The sequence below is a fragment of the Cebus imitator genome, unplaced genomic scaffold, assembly GCF_001604975.1.
Source record: "Cebus imitator isolate Cc_AM_T3 unplaced genomic scaffold, Cebus_imitator-1.0 Scaffold604, whole genome shotgun sequence".
In the NCBI taxonomy this organism is placed as follows: Eukaryota; Metazoa; Chordata; class Mammalia; order Primates; family Cebidae; genus Cebus; species Cebus imitator.
The window spans coordinates 290,330-305,557 of record NW_016107919.1 but is presented as its reverse complement, the minus strand read 5'-3'; the positions used below and the strand labels follow the sequence as shown (position 1 = coordinate 305,557).

General features: G+C 38.1%; 1 protein-coding gene across 1 annotated transcript in view; it reads right to left on the bottom strand.

Annotated features, from left to right (window-relative positions):
- The window catches only part of HEPH (hephaestin), a 98,751-nt gene that overhangs the window by 45,064 nt on the left and 38,459 nt on the right, over nt 1-15,228 (bottom strand). Inside the window, 2 exon segments of the mRNA XM_037734327.1 lie at nt 13,335-13,466; nt 14,256-14,395. Coding sequence (XP_037590255.1) covers nt 13,335-13,466; nt 14,256-14,395 — 272 coding nt within the window.

The window sequence follows — 15,228 nt, the reverse complement described above, 5'->3', positions numbered from 1 at the left end:
TTTTTTGGAATCTTCATTTCAATAGGTTTTTGGTGAACAGGTAGTGTTTGCTTACATGAATGAGTTCTTTATTGTTGATTTCTGATACTTTTGTACACCCATCACCTGAGCAGTGTACACTGTACTCAATGTCTTTTATCCCCCACTTCCCTCCAATCCTTTCCCCTGAGTCCCCAAAGTCCATCGTATCATTCTTATGACTTTGCATTCTCATAGCTCAGCTCTCTCTTCTGAATGAGAACATATGATGTTTGCTTTTCCATTCCTAGTTACATTTAGAATAACAGTCTCCAATTCCATCCAGGTTGCTGCCAATGCCACAACTTCATTTTTCTTTTTACAGCTGAGTAGTATTCCATAGTGTGTGTAGTGTGTGTATGTATATATATATATATATATATATATATATATATATATATATATATATATATATACACACACACACACACACACACGCATATATACATATATGTCACATTTACTTTTCCACTTTTTGACTGATGGGCATTTAGGCTGATTTCATGTTTTTGCAATTGCAAATTGTGCTGCTATAAACATGCAAGTTCAAGTATCTTTTTCATATAATGACTTCTTTTCACTGGATAGATACCCAGGAGTGTTTCGTAGTTCTCCTTGAAGCGGTCTTTCATGTCTTTTCTTACTTGTATTCTTAGGTATTTTATTATCTTTGTAGCAATTGTGAATGGGAGTTCACTCATGATTTGGCTCTCTGTCTATTATTGGTGTATAAGAATGCTTGTGGTTTTTGCATATTGATTTTGTATCCTGAGACGTTGCTGAAGTTGCTTATCTTAAGGAGATTTTGGGCTGAGACAATGGGGTCTTCTAAATATACAATCATGTTGTCTGCAAATATAGACAGTTTGACTTCCTCCTTTCCTAATTGAATACTCTGTTTCTTTTTCTTGCCGGATCGCTCTGGCTAGAACTTCCAATACTATGTTGAATAGCAATAGTGAGAGAGGGCACCCTTGTCTAGTGACATTTTCAAAGGGGATGCTTACAGTTTTTGCCCACTCAGTATGATATTGGCTGTGGTTTTGTTGTAGATACCTTTTATTATTTTGAGATATGCTCCATTGATACCTAGTTTATTGAGAGTTTTTAGCATAAAGTGCTGTTGAATTTTGTCAAAGGACTTCTCTGCATTTATTGAGATAATCATGTGGTTTCTGTCTTTGGTTCTGTTTATGTGATGGATTATGTTTATAGACTTGTGTATGTTGAACCAGCCTTGCATCCCAGGGATGAAGCCTACTTGATAGTGATGGATAGGCTTTTTGATGTGCTATTGCATTTGGTTTGCCAGTATTTTATTGAAAATTTTTGCATCTATGTTCATCATGGATATTGGCCTGAAGTTTTCTTTATAGTTATGTCTCTGCCAGGTTTTGGTATCAGCATGATATTGGTCTCATAAAATTAGTTGGGAGTATTCCCTCTTTTTATATTGTTGGAATAGTTTCAGAAGAAATGGTACCAGCTCTTTTTCATATGTCTGGTAGAATTTGGCTGTGAGCCCATCTGGACCTGGACATTTTTTGGTTGATAGGCCGTTAATTGTTGCCTCAACTTCAGACCTTATTATTAGTCTATTCAGGGATTCCACTTCTTCCTGATTTAGCCTTGGGTGAATGTAAGTGTCCAGGAATTTATCCATTTCTTCTAGATTTACTGGTTTATTTGCATAGAGTTGTTTGTAGTAATATCTGATGGTAGTTTGTATTTCCATGGAATTGATGGTGATATCCCCTTTATCATTTTTTATTGCATATATTTGATTCTTCTCTCTTTCCATTTTTACTAGTCTGGCTAGTGGTCTATTTTGTCGATCTTTTCAAAAAAAAAGTCCTTGATTTGTGAATTTTTGAAGGTTTTTTTTTGTGTCTCAATCTCCTTCAGTTCTACTCTAATCTTAGTTATTTTTTGTCTTCTAGTTTTTGAATTTGTTTGATCTTGCTCCTCTAGTTACTTTAATTTTGATGATAGGGTGTTGATTTTAGAGCTTTCCTCGCTTTTCACGTGGGCATTCAGTGGTATAAATTTCCCTCTAGACACTGCTTTAAATGTGTCCCAGAGATTCTGGTATGTTGTGTCTTCATTCTCATTGGTTTTGAAGAACATCTTTCTCTGCTTTCATTTCATTATTTATACAGCAGTCATTCAGGAGCAGGTTGTTCAGTTTCCACCTACTTGTGTGGTTTTGAGTGAGTTGTGATCCCTTGGAGGAGGAGAGCTGTTCTGGTTTTTGGTGTTTTCATCCTTTTCATGCTGTTTTGTTCCCATCTTTATGGATTTATCTACCTTTGTAGCTGGTGACTTTCGGATGGCATCTCTGAGTGGACATCCTTTTTGTTGATGTTGAGGCTATTTCTTTCTGTTTTTTAGTTTTCCTTCTAACAGTCAGGCCCCTCTGCTTTACGACTGCTGGAGGTCCACTTGAGACCCTGCTTGCCTGGGAATAACCCGTGGGGGTTGCAGAACAGCAAGGATTGCTGTCTGTTCCTTCCCTTCGTCCCAGAAGGGTACCTTCCAGATGTCAGCCAGATCTCTCCTGTATGAGGTGACTCTTTAGATACACAGGGGTCAGGGAGCTGCTTGAGGAGGCAGTCTGTCCGTTGTCAGAGCTCAAGTGCTGTGCTGGGAGCTCCATTGCTCCCTTCAGAGCTGCTGGGCAGGATGTTTAAGTCTGCTGCATTGCAACTCACAACCACTCCTTTCCCCAGGTGCTCTTTCCTGGGAAGGTGTGGCTTTATTTATAATTCCCTGACAGGCTACTGCCTTTTTTCAGAGATGCCCTGCCCAGCAAGGAAGGAGTCTAGTCACAGTCTGTCAACAGAGTTGTTATTGAGCTGCCGCAGGCTCCTCACAGCTGCTGTGTAAACTTCTTTGTGCTTTTGTTTACACAGGTAAGGTTAGAGATGTGGCGGTAATGGCAGATGCTCCTCCCCCCATGGAGCTTGACCATCTAGGGTTGAGCTCAGACTACTGTGCTGGCTGCGAAAATCCCAAGCCAGTGGAATTTGGTTTGCTGGTCTCTGTGGGGATGGGACCCGTGGAACCAGATCACCTGGCTCCCCACCTTCAGTCCTCTTTCTCTCAGGGGTATGGGTGACTCTGTCTCACAGGTGCTCCAGGCCCCAGTCAAAATGGCTGCTCAGATTTGTGCTGGGACTCTTTGTGCTGGCTGAATCGGCCACCCAGATTTGCCTTGGAAACCTGTGATGCATCAGCAAGCAATTCTGTGGGCTGCAAAGACTGTGGGAGAAGTGCAGCATCCAAACTGGAGCTCTGGAGTGGCCAGAAACATCCTCGATGGCCTCCATTGGGTAGGAGAGAGGGCACTCCAGCCCACTGTACTTCCCTGGTGAGGTGGCTCCCCACCCTGGCTCGGTTTGCTGTCCTTGGGCTACATCTACTGTCCAACCTGTCCCATTAAGATGAACCTGGTACCTCGGTTGGAAATGTGAAGATCACTCATCTTCTGCATCACTCTCACTGGGAACTGTGCTCCAGCTGTTCCTATTCAGCCATCTTGGTGGAAGTTCCCTAATATCCATTTTTTTGATTATGGCCATTCTTGCACAAGTAATATGGTATCACACTGTGGTTTTGATTTGCATTTCCCTGATCATTAGTGGTATTGAGCATTTTTCATATGTTTTGGCCATTTGTATATCTTCTTTTGAGAATTGTCTATTCATGTCATTAGCCCACCTTTTGATGGGATTTTTTTTTCTTGCTGATTTGAGTTCCTTGTAGATTCCAGATATTAGTAGTACTTTGTCAGATGTATAGATTATGAAAATTTTCTCTCACACTCTGGGATGTCTATTTACTGATTATTTCCTTTGCTGTGTAGAAGCTTTTTAATTTAATTAAGTTCCATCTATTATCCTTGTTTTGTTGCATTTGCTTTTGGGTTCTTGGTCCTAAATCCTTGGCATAAGCTAATGTCTAGAAGGATTTCTCCAATGTTATCTTCTAGAATTTTTATCATTTCAGGTCTTAGATTTAACACTTTGATCCATCTTGATTTTTTTTATAAGGTGAGTGATATGGTTAGGCTGTGTTCCACCCAAATCTCATCCTGACTTATATATCCCATAATTCATGTTGTGGGAGAAACTCAGTGGGAGATCATTGAATCACAGGGGTGGTTTCCCCTATACTGTCTCATGGTAGTAAATAAGTCTCAAAAGATCTGGTTTTATAAGGGGAAATCCCTTTTGCTTGATTCTCATTCTCTTCTCATTTCTGCTGCCATGTGGGACCTGACTTTTGCCTTCCACCATTATTGTGAGGTTTCCCCGGCCATGTAGAACTGTGAGTCCATTAAAACTCTTTCTTTTGTAAATATCCAGTCTCAGGTATGTATTTATCAGCAGCAGTAAAATGGACCAGTACAGTGAATGGTGAGGATCCAGTATCATTCTTCCACATTCAATGCAATTTCCATCAAAATACCAACATCATTCTTTACAGAAATAGAAAAAACAATCCTAAAATTCATATGGAACCAAAAAAGATCCCACATTGTCAAAGCAAGGTGAAGCAAAGAGAAGAAATCTGGAGGCATCACATCACCCAACTTTAAACTATACTATAAGGCCATAGTCACCAAAACAGCATGGTACTAGTACAAAAACAGGCACATAGACTAATAGAACAGAGTAGAGAACCCAGAAGTAAAGTCAAATACTTATAGCCAAGATAGCTTTGACAAAGCAAACAAAAACAAAAAGTGTAGAAAGGACACCCTATTCAACAGAAGATGTTGGGTACCAGTATGACAAATGGTACTGATTTGTATACATTAATTTTGTATTGTGAAACTTGGCTGAATTCATTTACCAGTTCTAGGAGCTTTCTGGATGTGTCTTTAGGGTTTTGTAGATATACAATCATGTCATCAGCAAACAGTGACAGTTTGACTTCCTCTTTACTGATTTGGATGTCCTTGATTTCTTTCTCTTGTCTGATTGCTCTGGCTGGGATTTCCAGTAGTATGTTGAACAGAAGTGGTGAATGTAGGCATCCTTGTCATGTTTCAGTTCCCATGGGGAATGCTGTCAACTTTTCTGGTTCAAAAGAATATTGGCTGTGGGTTTGTCATAGATGGCTTGACGTGTCTTAAGGTCAAGTATGGCTTGCCATTCCTTAAGATATGTTCCTTCTATGCTGATTTTACTGAGGGGTGCTAGATTTTGTCAAATGCTTTTTCTGCACCTATTGGGGTGACCATATAATTTTTGTTTTTAATTCTGTTTATGGGTGTATTACATTTGTTGACTCTCAGATGTTAAACCATCCCTGCATCCTTTGTATGAAACCCACTTGATCACGGTAGATATCTTTTTGATATGCTGTTGGATTTGGTTCACCAGTATTTCATTGAGGATTTTTGTATCTATGTTCATCAGGGATATTGGTCTGTAGTTCCCTTGTTTTGTTATGTCCTTTTTGGATTTTGGTATTAGGGTGATACTAGCTTCATAGAATTATGTGGGGAGGATTCTCTCTTTATCTTTTGGAATAAAGTCAATAAGATGGGTTTCAAATCTTCTTTGAATGTCTGATAGAATTCAGTTGTGTACCCTGGGCTTTTGTTGTTGGTGGTGGTGGTAGTAATTCTTTTATTTACCTTTTCAATCTTGTTGCTTGTTGTTGGTCTGTACAGGTTTCTATTTCTTTCTGCTTTAAACTAGGAAAGTTGTATATTTCCAGGAATTTATCCATCTCATCTAGGTTTTCTAGTTTATGCACAAAAAGATATTCATAGTAGCCTTGAATGATCTTTTGTATTTCTGTGGTATCGGTTGTAATATCTCCTGTCTCTCCTAATAGAGTTAATTTGGATTCACTCTCTTATTTTCTTGGTTAATCTCACTAATGGTCTGTCAATTCTATCTGTCTTTTCAAATAATCAACTTTTTATTTGATGTATCTTTTGTATTGTTTTTGTTTCAGTTTTATTTAATTCTGCTCTGATCTTGGTTATTTCTTTTCTTCAGCTGGGTTTGGGTTTGATTTGTTCTTGTTTCTCCATTTCTTTGAAGTGTGACCATAAATTGTCTATTTGTGCTCTTTCAGAATTTTTGATGTAGGCATTTAAAAGTATAAACTTTCCTCTTAGCACCACTATTTCTGTGTCCCAGAGGTTTTGATAGGTTGTGTCACTATTATCACTCACCTCAAAAGGATTTTTTAACTTCTATTTTGATGTCATAGTTGGCCCAACAATCATTCAGGAGCAGGTTATTTAATTTCCAGGTATTTGAATGGTTTTGAGGGTTCCTTTTGGAGTTGATTGCCAATTTTATTCCACTGTGGTTTGAGAGAAAACTTGACATAATTTCAGTTTTCTTAAATTTGTTGAGACTTGTTTTGTGGCCTATCATATACTCTATCTTGGAAAATGTTCCATGTGCTAATGAATAGAATGTATATTCTGCAGTTGTTGAGTAGAATGTTCTGTAAATATCTGTTAAGTCCAATTGTTCTAGGTATAGTTTAACTCTGTTGTTTCTTTGTTGACTTTCTGTCTTGATGACCTGTCTATTGATGTCAGTGGAATATTAAAGTTCCCCACTATTTTTGTACTGCTGTCTCTCATTTCATAGGTCTAGTAGTAATCGTTTTATGAATTCAGGAGGTCTCCAGTGTTACGTGCATATATATTTAATGTTGTAATATTTTCCTGTTGGACTAGTCCTTTTATTATTACATAATGTCAGTTCCCCTTTGTCTTTTTAACTGCTGCTGCTTTAAAGTTTGTTTTGTCTGATGTAAGAATAGCTACTCCTGGTCACTTTTGGTGTCCAGCTGCATGGAATATCTTTTTTCACCCCTTTACCTTAAGTTTATGTGAGTCCTTAAGTATAAGGTGAGTCTCTTGAAGACAGTAGATACTTGATTGGTGAATTCTTATCTATTTTGCTATTCAGTATCTTTTAAGTGAAATATTTAGGACATTTTTTTTCCCATTTATTTATTTTATTGTATTTTAGGTTTTGGGGTACATGTGAAGAACATGCAAAATTGTTGCATAGGAACACACATTTACATTAAACGTTAGTATTGAGATATGAAGTATTGTTCTATCCATCATGCTATTTGTTCCCTGAATACCTTGGTGCTTTTTTTTTATTGTTGTTGTTTTATAGGTCTTGTGAGATTTATCCTTTAAGGAGGTTCTATTTTGGTGTATTTTGAGGATTGATTTTGAGTTTTAGAGCTCCTTTTAGCAGTTCTTGTAGTGCTGGCTTGGTAGTGACAAATTCTGTCAGCATTTGTCTGTCTGAAAAAGACTATCTTTCCTTCATTTATGAAGCTTAGTTTTGCTGGATAAAGAATTCTTATGATTATTTAGTTTGAAGAGGCTGATGGTAGGATCTTAAACCCTTCTAAAGTGTTTCTGCTGAAAAATCTGCTGTTAATCAGGTAGGTTTTCCTTTATAGGTTACCTAGTGCTTTTGCCTCACAGCTCTTATGATTCTTTCCTTAGTCTTGACTTCAGATAACCTGATGACTATGTACATAGGCAATGATCTGTTTGAGATGAATTTCCCAAGCGTTCTTTGAACTTCCTGTTTGGGGATGTCTAGCTCTCTAGCAAGGCTTAGTTTTGGTCATAGCATAATCGCAAACTTCTTGGCAGATATTTTAATTATTTTTTGTCTTTGTTGAATTGAGTTAATTTGAAAGCCTTGTCTTTGAAGTCTGAAGATTTTTCTTCTAATTCTTCAATTCAACTGCTGAGACTTTTCAGTGCATTTTGTCATTTTGTAACTGTCCTTATGCTGTCTATTTCACTGGAGATTTTTCCATTTATATCCTGTATCATATTTTTAATTTATTTAAGTTGGTATTCACCTTTCTCTGGTGTCACCCTGATTAGCTTTATAGTCTACCTTCTGAATTTTTTCTGGCAATTCAGAGATTTTTATCTTGGTTTGGATCTATTGCTAGTAAGGTAGTGTGATCTTTGGGGATTGTTAAAGAACTTGTTTGGGCATATTACCAGACTTGTTGTTCAGGTTCCTTCTTATTTGGGTACACTAAGTCAGAGGGAAGTTCTGGGACTCAGTGACTGCTGTTTAAATTATTTTGTCCCACAGGGTGCTCCCTTGATGTGGAGCTCTCCCCTTCCCCCAGGGGTTGGGGCTTCCTGAGAGGTGAACTGCAGTGATTTTTATTCTCTTCTGGATCCAGCCACCCAGCAGAGATACCGGGCTTCAGATTGGTAAAGGAGCATGTCTCCAAAGAGTCTTGTGATACAATCCATCTTCAGGTCTCTCATCCATGGACACAAGTACCTGCTCCAGTGAAGACAGCAGAGGAGTGAAGTGAACAATGTCAGTGTCCTTAGTTGTATTTTTAAGTGCATTGGTTTTGTGTTGGCTGGCCTCCAATCTGGAGGTGGTACTTTCAAGAACATATCAGTTACAGTTGTATAGGAAGGATACATGCTTCTTCTAGGGTCATCTTTGGATAAGTATTCAGGCTTATCAGGTGGTACACAGGGCCATGGAACTCGCAAGGGATTATGTTCATGATCTTTGGCTACCAGGAGGGCAGACTCAGGTGTATCTGAACTCAGACTCTCCTGGGGTAGGGCTTGCTGTGGCAGCTTTGGGGAATGCCAGTGTGGTTCCCAGACCAATGAAGTATGTTCCTGGGGGGATTATGGCTGCCTCTGCTGCATCACACGAGTTGCCAGATAAATAAAAGAAAGACAGCAGCCCACAGCCTAAAAGGCCGGTCTCACTCACATCATGCTTCCCCAACAGCACTGAGATTATTTCCAGGCAGCTGGTGAGCAGGGCTGAGAACCTTCCCCAGGCTACTATCCTCCCAATTGAGAAAGCAAGATGACTCACAGTCCCTCAGCTGTCCCACAAAGTCTGCAGTGGCAATGCACCTCCTTCAAAGGGTCTGTGAATTCTCTTGGTGATATGTTTCTGTGGTCGTTCTTGGAGTAAAAGTTCATGATATGGATCGTCACATGCTACTCTGTCCATTCCAGTGAGAGCTGCAAGTTAGTCTACTTCCTATCCACCATTTTCTTCTCCACTCCCAAAATGGTTTCAAAATTATTCTTCTATCAAAGGTTATAGGTCAGTTATCTTGATTAAAAATTTAAATAGATTTTTGTTCATTTAGAAATTTAAATTAATTCCTCCAAAAAGAATCATAGCAGAGAGAAACTTTACATGTATTCCTTTGAGTTTGGGAGAAAGTTGAAGATGACCACTACCATCACTAGCATTGGTGATCCTGGCAAACATATATGGAAATTGAAGGAAATATGAGGTAGAAGGATAAAACTCTCAATATTTCCAGAATCAACAAACTAATAAAACTAATAAGGGAGTTCAGGAAAACTACCAGATATAGGTTCAACTTACACAAAGGAATAGCATTTCTCTAGGTTATAAATAACCTATTAACAATATAATTTAAAAGTAGTAACAAAAACTAAGAAGCAATTATGGATTAACTTAACCAAGCATATGCACGATCTTTACGAAGGCATATTTACAACATTATAAAGCCATAGAAGCCCATCTGAATACACAGAAATCCATTCCAACAAGTAAATAATATAAAGATGTAAATTCTCTCCCAATTAGTCTATAAATTTAATACAATGTCAATCAAAATTTCAGCTGTATTTAGTTGAGAAACTTGATAAACTTATTCTAAAACTAACATATACCTAAGTAAATCTTGAATAAAAGAAGTTTGTTCTTCAAATATTAGGAAACATTTCAAAACCACAATAATAAAAACAGTATTTTTATAATAACTGAATACACAAATATAACAGAATATATTGGAGACTGATGAATGTATTTACAGAAGCTAAACATGAAATAAAGGTGGCAAGGCATCTCAAAAGGGAGACAGTTGAATGGTTTTGAAGATGGTATTAAGAAAATTTGCTTTTTATACAAAGAAAAAATAAGAATGGATCTCTAACTAATAGCATATAGAAATGCAAACTCTGGTCTGATTACAGATTTGAATGTGAAAAAAGAAACTTATAAAGTTAACAGAAGATAGTGCAGCAAAATGTCTTTGTGGCCAAGGAGTGGGAAGGACTTGATAAACAAAAGTTTAAAAGGGCAAACTATCAGGCCAAAATTTCATCAATTCGATCACATCACATCAAAGATTTCTGTTCAACAAATGATGTCACAAATAAAGTTCACAGCTAGGAGACAAATTGGGAAAGATATCTGCTATGTTTAAAACATAGAAGGGATTGACTAAAATATAGCAACTACCAAAAATAAAAAAGACAACATCTACAAACCCCAATTCACCAGCTAATTGTCTTAACCATCAAAATACATCCATAATTAGAAAGCTTCTCATCCTTTCTACTTTATCAGGCTGGTCCAAGCCATCATCTCTTACCTGAATTAATCCAGCCACCTTGGTCACTACTTACTGTATAACTCACTCTTGGAGTGATCTCATCCATATTATGATGTCAAATGTCATCTACATGATGATGACTCTCAAATCTCATTAAATTAAGATAGCTAGATCTGCAGCACAGACCATGTTCTAGTTCACATATCCAGCTTACCCAGTTGCAGGCATAGGTCAGCTTACCACATGGAAGGGGGCAGTGCAATAGGGAGTGCTGAGATAAAAGAAACAGTAATCCTGCCCAGTGGTAAGACATTGTCCAGCAAACATTTTAGGTTCTGAGTAATCAAATTAACATCTTTCTTGTCTGAAGCTGATGGAGGTGGAAGGCAGAAGTGTAGGGTTAGGAATAGAGTAGTAGTATCTGTATTCCCATTGCTATTGACAAAGGCAGAAGCTTGGGTCTGTTTCAGGGATGTTTGTTTTGTTTTATTAATTTTTTACAGTATCATGCCACTTTAATTATTGTATCTTCATCTTTATAGTATGCTATACTATTGGGTTATGCTAGTGTGCTTTCATTAGTATTTTCTTAATGTTTTGGCTCTTCTTGCCCAGGTATTCTTTATTTTTCCAAATGAACCTTGCATACAATGATTTTATTGCAATACAAAAATATCCAGTTGTAATTATACAAAATAATAAAATGCATACGAATAATAATAACACCTAGCAAAATTTTTAACCAAGGAGGTGAATTAGTCCCTGGATCTCCTCAAATGTAGTGTCCTTTGCTTCCACTTTACTTTAGCCTTTGGACACACCCCTGACCTTCTCATGACCTAAAATGGTTCTGCCTAAGTCTTAAAATTAAACCATATTCACTGTTTTCACTCTCATATCTCCCAATTACTCTTTAATACATTCTAATATAGCTTCTTTCCTCAATTTATCAAAACCATCAGCCACTCCCCTATTGCTATAACCAATGGAAAATTTTCTGCTCTTATTTGAACTCTTTAAAGCAGCTGAAGCTGTTATCTACTTCATCCTTGAAATTACCTTTCTTAACATTTGTAACCTTCTCTTGGTTTTCCTCCTATTTTGCAAACTTTTCTCAGGCTTATATTTCAATTGGTACCTCCCTCAAAAATTGGCCTTCCTCAGGGTCTCATCTTAGGATTTTTACTTTCTCATTCAATATTCTCTTCTGGGGTAACTGTTCATTCCTATGCTTTTAATCACTTCCTAGATGTTGATGCCTCCCACATCTATTCCTTCAGAGCACACTTTTCTCCTGAGCTCCAGATTTTTATGTCTATCTTTAAGTCTAGATACCTGTATTTGGTCATCTTACAAATATACCAAATTCAACAAATTCAAAAGGGAACTCATCATCATCCAATCCTTCCACTTCATCTCAAGTTACCTTTTTCTTATGTTCCCTATCTTGATGAATGGCATCACTATTTACCTGGTTGTTCAAACCAAAAATTGAGTATCATTTAAGAATCTTCCTCCAAAAACATGCATGTCATTCAAGAATACTTATCTTTCCCAGCTTCAAAATCCAATTACTCATCATATTCTGCTTATTTTACCTCATTAATTTTTTTAGAATCTATTCCTTTACCTCTACACCAATGTTCATCTCTTGGCCTTTGCACACTGCATTCTTTACATCTGGAACTTTTTTCCTGCTTGTCTTACACACTACACTTCACCTTTACCCATATATCCCTTTTTTCATCTTTAGGTCAGCTGTTTCCAAAGTGTAGTTCCCGAGCTAGCAGCATGAGAACTTGTTTGAAGGAACAAATTCCTGAGCTACATCACAGACCTACTGAATCAAAGACTTTCAGGGTTGATTTCAGCTATCTGTGTTTTAACAAGCCTCCAGGTGATCCTGATGCATGCTAAGATTTGAAAATTACTGATGTAGGTCTCAGCTGAGATATCACCTAATCTAGAAAGCCATTCCTGACTATCCAAACATTAAATACCATCTTCTTCACGTGCCTATCACATTGTAAAAACTCCTATTAACACTTAACACAGTGGTTTATAGTTACCAGTTTACCTGTTTCTATCATAATAGCTCAGGTTTGTTCAGGACAGGAGCAAGTGTTTGTCACTGCATCCATAGATTCTAGAGTTGTCCCTGTCACCCAGTAGGCCTCCAGTAAGTGTTTATTCAATGAATGAATTAATAAAAGAGAATGTGGCCATGTTTGTGCTCATTCTACTTTTAGTATTAGGAGTTTAGTATGTGACTGGCGAATTAATAATTCAGTCTGCAAGAATGGTATAAGACCTTTATCTACTGGAGTAAGGAGTGAATGATCAGTCTGTAGTCTGGGCCAGGTCACTCTCTAGCCAAGATTAGGCGCTCATACTGTATCCAAGGGTATTTTCTTAGAGATCAGAAACAGGAATATTAGCCAAGACTAAGCCATAGCCTATTCTGGGATTGAGAGAATATTTCATGGAGAAAAACTCAGCCTGTGGCTTAGTTTTGCCCATATTCCTATTTCATGTCTCTAAGCTCATAATTTTTATTTTGAAATTGAGTCTTGCTTGTTCCCCAGGCTGGAGTGCAGTGACATGACCTTGGCTCACTGCAGCTTCTACCTCCTGGGTTTGAGATTCTCCTGCCTAAACCTCCTGAGTAGCTGGGACTGCAGGTGCATGCCACTGCAACCAGCTAATCTTTGTACTTTTAGTAGAGATGAGGCTTCACGATGTTGGTCAGGCTAGTATTGAACTCCTAACCTCAAGTAATCTGCCCACCTCAGTCTCTCAAAGTACTGAGATTACAGAAATGAGCCACCACTCCAGACTGAAGCACATAATTTTTTAAGGAACCATCCAGAAGCCTGAAGCAGAGATGATGTATATCCTTTGTTCTTTTACTAAGTGTCCCCACTCACCAGGCTCAGCAGCCAGTGGCCAACCGGTACTAGATTCTAGCACTCCATGGGCATGCACAGAGTAGGGGCGGCTGGCATTATTCTTGAATACCACAGTCAGGATATCACCAACTTCTGCTTTGATAAGTGGACCTAATGTAAGTAATAAAAAATTAATTAATTAATTAAATTTTATTAGTGAAGGAGTAGAACAGGAGGCATTAAAGAAAACGACATACACGAGCACTTCATAGAATTAGGGGTTTACCCTGAGAAAAGATCCTTCTAAGACCTAGAAGGCATGGCGGCTCTATTTTTAAATTCAGAAACCCTTAAAGTGATATTACTACCCACAGGATGAAGTTACTTCAACAACAAGATTATACATCCAATTACCTCTACTTTTGCCACCCCTTACACTCTGTCTGTAACAGTCCAAGTGACTAGAGAATCACGGTGCTGTGGAATCATTGATTATAAAGAGTGGCAAGTTTGGCAAAGAATATAGAATTGAGAGAATCTCTTCAGGAGTCAGTGGGTCCCTTTTGTACCAAAACTAGAATAAGGGGGAAAAACCTAAAGCAATAATTAAACAGTGGTATGATGTAAAACTGGATTCCCTGTATATATACATTTTTCACTTTTTGATGTTCCTAAGTTCTCCTGCCCCTAGCATTTATTACAACCTACTACCCTCAGAGACTCATACTTGAGGATATAGAAAATCCAGTAAAACCTCGTTCATGTTGCAGCAGAATTCCATTTCTTCCCTCCCACTTCCGTGTTTATTCTCATGGTTGTTTCATAAAATATGATCATAATTACAGTATATCATATGAAAAGACTGAGAACGGGGAATAACGAGGCCATTCTGGTATAACATGGTTGCCATAGGTGCAGTTCAGGCTGCTAAACACTAGGAGAGAAGTGGAACTTCCTTACCCAAGATTCCCAAGTGTTCTTCTGGTCCAGTCCTTGGCCGGGGGATCCTGAATGTACCATCAGTGTATTCCCTGAATACAGCTTTCTTGTATCTGGAACCCAGGAGCCCATCCTTGTTACTCAGGAAAATGTGACCATAACTAGAGGAATCCAAAGAGTAGTATCAGCACCTGGCCATTGATCCCTCCCTTTCATTTGAATATTTATGGGGAAGCTAAGTCAGAACCATCTTCATTTCACAGATAGAAAAAAAGAGGACCTATTTCTTTTTTTTTTTCCAGAGATAATACATTTTAATTATAAAATTGTTAAACACACAGGTAAATAATGATGTAACAGACACCCTTACTGGCCATGAAGAAATAACCCATGAAATCCCTTTGCTTTGGAGCTCTTTCTCTATCTACTAGAAATAAATCACTGTAGAGAGAGCTGATGCTCATCCCTCCTACCCCTTCTCCTCCCCACAGCGGCGCAGCTGTTGATATGTAGTATTGGTTACTCTGTTAAGCAGTCAGCTGTAAGGTCTAATTGACTTTTCTACACTTTGATATATGTGTATATTTCCATTAATGATATATATTACAGCATCAGTGTCTTTCACTCTACATAAATTATGATAATACTGTGCATATCATGTTGCAGTTTGCTTTTTCCTTGCATCAAGGACCTGTTTCTTCTAATGCCAGACTTCTCACCACATTGGTTGCATAACCACAATTAAAGATGGCAGATATGCCATGCACAGTGGCTCACGCCTGTAATCCCAACACTTTGGGAGGCTAAGGCAGGTAGATTACTTAAGCTCAGAAGTTCAAGACCAGCCTGGGAAACACGACAAAGCCCCATCTCTACTAAAAATTAAAAAAAAAAAGTCAGCTGTACGTGATGGCTTGTGCCTGTAATCCCAGCTACTTGGGTGGCTGAGGCACAAGAATCGCTTGAATCTGGGAGGCAGAGGTTGAAGTGAGCC